Source organism: Sinocyclocheilus rhinocerous, unplaced genomic scaffold, assembly GCF_001515625.1.
Source record: "Sinocyclocheilus rhinocerous isolate Xijiao unplaced genomic scaffold, SAMN03320098_v1.1 scaffold557, whole genome shotgun sequence".
NCBI classification, from domain to species: Eukaryota; Metazoa; Chordata; class Actinopteri; order Cypriniformes; family Cyprinidae; genus Sinocyclocheilus; species Sinocyclocheilus rhinocerous.
In genome coordinates, this window is record NW_015633548.1 from 809,310 (window position 1) to 818,263 (window position 8,954).

At 36.4% G+C, this 8,954-nt stretch overlaps 2 protein-coding genes across 2 annotated transcripts in view; both read left to right on the plus strand.

Annotated features, from left to right (window-relative positions):
- The first annotated feature begins 1,327 nt into the window (after positions 1-1,327).
- On the plus strand, positions 1,328-6,007 carry arr3b (arrestin 3b, retinal (X-arrestin)). The gene is given in 13 exon segments (XM_016558278.1): positions 1,328-1,430; positions 2,767-2,800; positions 3,261-3,291; positions 3,797-3,857; positions 4,003-4,047; positions 4,138-4,291; positions 4,293-4,326; positions 4,407-4,466; positions 4,557-4,633; positions 4,722-4,857; positions 4,963-5,047; positions 5,563-5,635; positions 5,839-6,007. Coding segments are annotated over 12 exon segments (933 nt in total). The 5' UTR covers positions 1,328-1,430; positions 2,767-2,792.
- Positions 6,008-7,911: 1,904 nt separating this feature from the next.
- nkrf (NFKB repressing factor) overlaps positions 7,912-8,954 on the plus strand; it is a 4,836-nt gene continuing 3,793 nt past the window's right edge. Inside the window, exon 1 of the mRNA XM_016558214.1 lies at positions 7,912-8,184. Within this exon, the coding sequence (XP_016413700.1) occupies positions 7,958-8,184 (227 nt within the window). The 5' untranslated portion in view covers positions 7,912-7,957. The remainder of the gene's footprint in view (positions 8,185-8,954) is intronic.

An 8,954-nucleotide genomic window follows, 5' to 3' on the forward strand; every position in this document is an offset into this window, starting at 1 on the left:
AAAATTAAAATTCTGTCATTAATCACTCACCCTCATGTCGTTTCAAACCCGTAAGACCTTCGTTCATCTTCGGAACACTTGTGCGGTTCTGTGTCAGTTGCGTCACGCCGGATATGTTTCCTACATTGTTGTGATTTGATCTGAACGAAAACACCGTATCCGTGTGACGTTTCATTTTTGGGTGAACTAACTCTTTAACCTCCTCCTTTGTAAGTGTGATTGATAGACCTCTTTGTTAAGCCATGCAAACAATATTAGAGTTATTAAATAGCAAATGGGTGTGAATCACTGTGAATTTCAGGTAAGTTATGCCTAAGAAATCAAGTTCAAGTTCATTTTATTTGTATAGCACATTTACAACAGCCACCAGGCTGACCAAAGTGCTTTACAGAAGAGCAAGATTATACCACATACACAGAAAACCCGTTTAAAAATGACCATATCACAGTAGTCAATACACTAAGGAAAACAAGGTTTTTAGCAATGACTTAAAAACAGACAGAGAAAGGGCCATTCTAATCTCTAAAGGCAGGGTATTCCAAAGTCGTGGCCCTGCCACCGCAAATGCAGGCTCCCCTCTACGCTTAAGCCTAACGTGAGGGACTATCAACAAAGCCTGGTCACAGAATCATAGGCTTCTAGAAATGTTGAGTGCAGTGTACTGGGCAGTGCAAATACTGTAGTAACAGCCATCCAGCTGTTTGTACTGTATGTCGTGTTCACAAATCCCCCTGAGGATTCAATGAGATTGCCCCTCGAACTGCTTTTGAAGAAGCCGATGTTCTAAAATAGTTTGACACCCACCTCATTCCCTCAAAACCCAGAAGAATGATGCCAAGGAAACCATTTATGAATTTATTATACCAACAGGAACAATGTGAGTAGGAGTTTTAAAGCTGATTGAGTTTGATGTCTATCCAAGCTTATCCTGTTAGGATGAACGTGCTGTGTGTTATGAAGCTTTGGGAGCAGTTGTTATTGTTATTCTGGCCTCATGAAAGGGAAAGTGATGCCACGGTTAGGACATGCCCTAAATGGACACATGCTATGTTGGAGGTGGAGCACTGAACACAGACAAGAGATGTAAGCGTATTATCACAGTTCTGTCGTCCAACCAAATGAACCTGAGGCTGACACTCTCATTCATGCATGTACTCCTCAATAGCTAATCCCTAAGTCCAATTCTGTGTCTATTTTTATACATATTGTAGCCAGAAAAAAGACGAGTACTAATCAACTAATAGGATTGGGAGCGAAATGAACATTTTATAACGTAGGCCGTGTAAGCCAAAGAGAGGGAGGAGAGTTTGCACTATAAAGGCGGACAAGATAAACTGGGAATCACACTAGGAAACTATCAACACTAGCTACAGAGCGGTGCTCACGTGCAACAGTCAAGAGCAAAGCAGAAGACGCCCTCTCAAAACCAGGTAAGATCTGAACTGTCATCACACTGAAAAATGCACTTTGACTTTGAGGTGCACGTGAAAGAGTTTAGGACAGCTGTTGATTTGGATTCAGTTTATATGAGATTGTTCAGTGTTAAGACTAGCATTATTGTTCACTATAGGAAGATTGAAATGTAGCATAGTATTTGTACATTTTCAGAAAAAAATAGTACTAAAGTTGTCAATAGGATGGCACCCTTTAAAAAGGTACACATTTGTACCTCATTTACACCTAAAGGATGCATTTTAGTACACAAGTGCACATATTAATATATAAATGGTACATTTTAGTACCTTTAGGAATGGGTACTGCCCCAGTGACAGCTTTTGTGCCTTTTAATCTGAGAGTGTACTTAAATACAAGATAACAAGTTGCTATCATGTAGACTACAGACCGAGGAGCATCAGTTGTTTGCATATTCAGTGTCTTGCTTTCCAGTTAACTAAACATTATGCTAATTGATATAGCCCTAACCTGAAGGAATGAGGTCATCTTTATCAAGAATATTCATAGTAGGTCATGAGAACAATAGTCAGCTAAATGTGACATATGATGCTTAGACTTTGCATCTTGATTGCACTTGAAAAAAGATTGTGATCATTGTGTTTTGTTATAATTTCTATAGCACAACAAAAAGTTTAATATTTGTTTCGTTTTATTACTTTTGAACCACACAAGCGAATCAATTTAACTGAGCATACACACTAAGTCACACTATAGAAATAGTGTGATTTTTAAACAAGAGCATGATGGATGAATTTTGCTGGCCAAAAAAAAGTGTCTTATATTTCATGTGATTTATTCATATTCATTTACACATGAATAGTAATTAATTCATCTTATTTGTTGGGTATGCTCCTGTTTAGACTAAAATAGACTTTTAAATATTTCCAAAGGCCACGCAGTCCCACATTTTAAAGGAATTTAACTTGTCTTCTCTTAAAATGTTTTATGCACATTTATATAATGTATTTAGCAAAGTACAACTCATTTTGCACCAAGTGAAAAAGATGACTAAACACTTTTCAAGCATAGTGCTTGAATATTCAAAGTACATTGCAGCTAGTTGGCCTCATTCACAGAGACACATTAAAAACAGATAAGAGCTAATCCTGAGTGCGGCTTCTCCGGAGGATTATGAAGTAGTCTATCGTTATGCTAATCTCCTCTTCCCTGATTAGCTCTAGTGGATTGAAATCTCAGCAGGACAACATACAAACATGAATGGTTTTCCAAACACTATTCTTAATTCAGGGAAGGATGTTGGTACTTTTAATGTTGCTAAATCACATGACTGCCCTCTACTGGCAATTTCAGAAAGCCTCAGGTGACTTTCCATAACCATGATAAAGTAAGTTTGTGCATATTCATTTATTCCAACAATTTATACATACTTGAAATATGAGTCATAAAGACATTCAAAACATCCTAATCAACATTTAAATGCATTTAAGACCATCATTTCTCTGTATCCTACAGGCTATTCAATATTTTATTCATATTTATGACACCTAGATTAAGCAGGCTTCATGTAATGCTCCTACACCCTGTTCACTAGTAGTATTAAATCTGTAGAAGTCTTTTTGGTCTTCAGTCCTAGTGGATTGCCAGATTATAAGAAATCCCTTTTAGAGTGGATTGACAGGATTGCCACAAGAGTTTAAAAGTAACAGTGCAGAGTTTAGCATGTGCAGATGACTAATCACCTAATGGAGACTAACATATTAAAAGCATGCAAAAGCAAAAGACATTGTACTCTCATAATGATTATCAATGATTATAATATCAAGATTTTAATGTCGTTTCTACAGGGTTTACAAGAAGACTAGTGGCAATGGTTCGGTAAGGCTCCCTTTATACTGCTTACACTTCCCATTACTTGTCATCTGCTCCAAATGCACATGCTCTCAACCAGGATTGCCAGATCTGAGTATCAAAACTAGCCCAATGACCCTAGCCCAAACATCAAAACTCAAAACATGCCACTCCAAGACCTAAAATAGATATTATGCATTACACCCATTTTTAAATCACTATAGGCTAGTAGTAATTATAAAAACAGTCTGTTTTATAAAGTACCTCACAGGAGTTCAATGGCTCCCATCCCTCACAAAACTCATCATCTAGCACAGTTTTATCATTAGTAGAATACAATATATCAGTTTAGGCATTTCAGTCAAATATAATTTTTGATATATGTCAGACCTTTTCATTTTATTTAAGATGTCAAGTCGGGAAAACAAAAACCCCCCTCAACGGGAAAAGCACAGAATTGGCAACCCTGCTCTAAATATATTTATAAGACAAAAACACACGTGATAATCATCTCAGTAAACATTTATTACAGTTATGCCTTTATTTGGGGAGAAGAGACTTTGTGGACCATGTGGAACATGTTGACCCAGTTGGTACGTTCTCGGCTACTTTTACATTGTTTTACGTAGATTATTCCCTAAGACTGTGGTAAATTTGTAACTTTTTTAAAAATTAAATGTATGTATGTATATCTATACACATTACTCTAGTTCAAAAGACTTGTAATTTCCCTCTCAGATGGGGTGCTCAAAATTGATCCTTCAGCTCTTAATGGAAGGAAAGGTATGATTTAATCTAAAACATTATCATTATGAAAATTTGTCATTAATTTAATTCATTTAGACACTTCATCTAAATTATTAAATTTTTTAGTGTGGATACAGCTTGCACGTGCCTTCCGCTATGGCAGAGAGGATCTGGATGTGATTGGAGTTTCCTTCAGAAAAGACATCTGGATAAAGCGCATTCAGATGTATCCCTTTGAGGGAACCAAGAACCCAAACACTCCAATGCAGGATGCGCTTTTGAGCTGGAGACCAAGGACATCCCTTCACTTTTGATGTAAATTCACATTTATGCATTAGGCATTGTGAAAACAATTAAGGATGTCTTTCATTGGTGTCTCTTCTGTTCTGTCTCAGATTCCAGTACATTTCCCATGCTCAGTGTCCCTTCAGCCAGCACCAGAGGACGCCGGGAAGGTACAGTAGCAGAAAAACATGCATATGTGCAAATACACTCACAAACAGAAAACTATGATTCTCTAATATGTAACATGTCTACTTTTACAGCCTTGTGGAGTTGACTATGAAGTCAAAGCCTATATTGCAAATGAAGAAGACGAGACCGATGAAAAAGTTGACAAGAAGTATGTACTGCTCCATTTTAACATAAAGATACTCACCATCAAAATGAATACATTTTTATTCTGATTCCAATATTTCTACCAATAATAGGGACACTTGCCTTCTGATTATTCGTAAAATCCAGTATGCACCAAATGAGCTAGCAGCCGGACCCAAAACCGATCTCAACAAACAGTTTATCACTGCAGACAAACCAATTCATGTGGAGGCCTCCATGGAGAGAGAGGTACAGTGTTTTAAATGCCTGTTGTTGATAATTCATGAAATTGTGATGTTTTCATCATTTGCAGTTCTATGTCTCTTCATTCACTGTTGATTTCTCGCCCTTCAGCTCTACTATCATGGAGATCCCATTCCTATCAAAGTGAAAGTGAATAATGAGACCAGTAAAGTTGTGAAGAACATCAAAATCAGCAGTAAGTATTTTTACTATTCATATTAGAGAACTAAACAGCCAGTTTTCACCCATTTAAACTACTTCAAAGTGATATATACAATGCTTACATATATACAATCATCAAAAACCTATCTGCTAAAAAAAACAGAAACCTTTATAGAATTTGTAATGGTTTTAATGGGGAATTGTATTGGAATTAATGGAAACTTTAATGGTCCCTTTGGGTCTCTATTGGTAATTTGTTGTCTTCTATTGGTGGCATGTTAAGAACATTAATTCCTAATGGAATATGGCCCAAAACAAAACACACTACTGGACAGGGTTGCCAGGTCTATGTAACAAAACCAGCCCAAAGGTCGATTTCACAGGAAAACCACGTGTTTGTTTTGGTTTGAGATGCGGTATTCCCTTGTGACATCTAGTGGTTGAAAATCGTATATAGCACCTTTAAGAATGATTCATTATTGCTTATAACTAGAAGTATGTGTTTCACACAATGGTCCACAATAAACTTTAACTCATTGTATGTTTCAGTTCACCAAATTACAGACGTACTGCTTTACTCAGCGGACAAATACGACAAATGTGTTCTGAATGAAGAATTTGCGTGAGTGCACAGAACTTCACATCACATTTGTGAATTTGACTGAGAATTTTTAGTATTATTTTTGTAGCACATTTAATAAATAATGTTAAATAATATCATACTCAAATAATATCATAATTGTTCAAATTTTTCATATCTTTAAAAAAAAAACAAGTTTGTTTTTGATTGTTCTTGAGAGGTGAACAAACCCCTTTTTGTAACAGGGATCAAATTAATGCGAACTCCACCTTTGAGAAGGAATATAGAGTCACTCCTCTGCTTGCCAGTAACAAAGAGAAACGTGGTCTTTCACTGGATGGCAAACTGAAAGATGAAGACACCAACTTGGCTTCTTCTCTGGACCATCCATTGTACTGCAGCATTTGTAAGTGAATAGAACTATTTAAAAACAAGTCTTCATGTGTTTCTACAGCCACTGTGCAGGTTTCTCTTTGTGAGGTTTGGTTAGCAGTGACTGAAAAGCAGCTTTACGCACAACTGCCAGTCTGCATGGAGAGGATCTTCTTGAGGCTCCAGTTTGCTGCTCAGCAGTGGCTTTTTTACAGCATCTGTTTGACAGAAACTTTCCTTAATAAATCTTTATCTGACCAAGATCTTCTGTGCTCTAAGTCACTCACAAATCTTTTGACAGTTCAATAATCTCTATTTGCTTTTCACAAAATATTGTTTGTTTTGATGCCTTTTGCAAGACATTGCATTGTTTCATACTTTTCATCTTCAGAAAGATCTTTCTTTCTCACCATATTGCATGAGAACTTTGACTCGCTTGATAATGTGGAACAACCTCTTTAAGTAGGGTTTCCATTTAGGCTACCTAAGAAGACCTGGAAAACTATTGAACAAACCTGTCTGAGATTGATACCAGTTACCTGAAATGATGTGAAAATCATGTACATGTAACAGGCTACATAAGAGAAGAATCGTATAGGCTTCTGACTTCATTTTTCAAATCTTAAGTATTGTTAAATGTTAAATGGATGTTATGAATATTAATCATCTATTAACAGATTAGTGCAGTGAGTGTCACTGGTAACGATTGAGTCGCCGTTTCTGAATGAATTTATGAATGACGATCTTTTCCTGGTTGCTGCAGTGGATTAGCTTTAGCAGTGTCAGTTTAAACTGCATATTCGTTTGTGCGTCTGAATTCACCTCAAATCGCAGCAGCTTTACACACTCAATGTCACCTAAACAGAGCTGCTGTACGACAAAGGTAAACTTCACTTAGTGTTATGCTATACATTCGTGTACATCGTCGTGTAGTTCACCGTAAAAGCGGATAAACATAATAACAAAATGGTAAAGAACAGTGTGAGAGAATGAAGACGCTACTGCGTCACTACTGTCATCCTATTTAAACTGTTGGTTAGCTTAACCATAAAGGGAAAATAACAAACATATTCCGAAGTGCATGTTTGACGAACGCTGTAATTTAAAGAGTTGCGGTTGTGCTATTTAAAGGGGTTATATGATGCGATTTCAAGTTTTCCTTTCTCTTAGATAAGATCCCTGAAGTTGCAAAGACTAAAGTCTCAAAACCAAAGAGATATTCTTTATCAAAGTTAAGACTCTGCCACGCCCCCCTAAAACGGCTCGTTCTAACACGCCCCCACATATCTACCTCACTATGTGGAAATATTAGATGTTTTTTTTTAACATTAAAGCATGTCAACATATTCTGTTACACCAAATACACAAAATAATGATCTTTAAAAAAACATCATATGACCCCTTTAAAATACAAATCATTTGCAATTATGTCGAGAAATATTGCTATAGTTGCTGTAATTCTGTAGGACAGCGAGGTATGTAATCATGTTGTCAAATGTCATAGTAAATATGCTGGGCAAATACAGATCAGAGCATATTGATTTGTTAAGTTTGTTACGCAAACGACTCCATAACACTTTGCATCTGACTCTATACTTAAAAAGCAATTGCGTGATTGTTTTAGCTAGCCCACATATTCTGTTCTTCTTCTTCTTCTTCTTCTTCTTGTGTGATTTGCGGCAGCTTAGACGCTTCAAATGCGTATTGCTGCCCTCCTCAGTTCATCTGAAGAACTCCATCTCACAGATTAAATCCTCAAATAAAGACCACTGTGGAGTAAAAAACTTATAACAACCTTTGTTGCTTCATATTCCTTATTTTCAAGAATCGATTTTAAAGATAAAGATGAGACTCCGGGTTCCAACAGATCAGAACACATATTCTGTTCTGCATTGGTGTATCATAATATTATTGGGCCGTGTGAAGTTCCCAGCATGCACTGCGCGCACTACGTTGTTTCCGGTTAGCTGCTGGCTACCGTCAAACACCGGGATGATCAGACCTCATTCACCGGGCCCGTGTGTTTCAAGTAAACCCGCTGGTCTTCGTTATTGGAACTGTAATATCGATGATTACCGGCAGCAGTACGAGAGTGACAAGCAGTGGTCCGCTAGACGTCAGTTCATTGTGAAACACATTGAAGAGTACGAGGGAAATGCTCTTGATAAGCTACTGGCCCTGTCGATGGTCTGGGTTAACCATGTTTTCATGGGATGCAGGTGGGGATTGGACTGTTTTTGTTGGGAGTTTGGGTGAATACTTATATCACAGAAGTCCTGGTCAAGTTTATTTTGTCATATTTATACAGACCATTTTAATTGCAAAGTTATACATGTGAGTGATTCTATAATTGCAGGTGCATTTGGTGTCCGAAGTCTATTTTTTCTGCTTTTTTCAAATGGTTATATTTTTAATTATTTTAATACGGTGTTACTCATTGTTATGAATTACAAGATGTTACAGTCCATAACAATATAATATTTTTTTGCAAAAAGCGTCTTAAATAGCTGAAAATCATGATTTCTTGTTGTCCGAATTAGTCAGTGCATTTTTTCCATCATGTATCATTGTGTAATCAAAATATTTTATTGTACTTTTTTTTTTGTAGTATTTCATTAATTTTATTTATAAAAGCCCTAAAGAGTCATTTACCTAATTCTACAATATTATTTAAAAAAGAAAAGAAAAAAAATTCTTATAAAAATGTGTGTCTGTAAATCTTGCGTCAACTCTGTTACCGTACCATACTTTGCCTTTAAATTAGTGGAATTATCTCCCACAACTATGTAAGATACAGGAAATTATGTCACTTTCCCTCACTGTTAAGATCTGAAGCACTGAAAAGTCTGTGCTCTCTCTAAGAAAATATTTTAATCTAAAAAGTTCTTACACCAACAGTTATTTTATAAAGTGTCAAATCGGTTACCACAAGATCAAAAGGAAAACAGATTTTTTTTCATTGATCACACTTTGTGTTATTTAAAAGTCT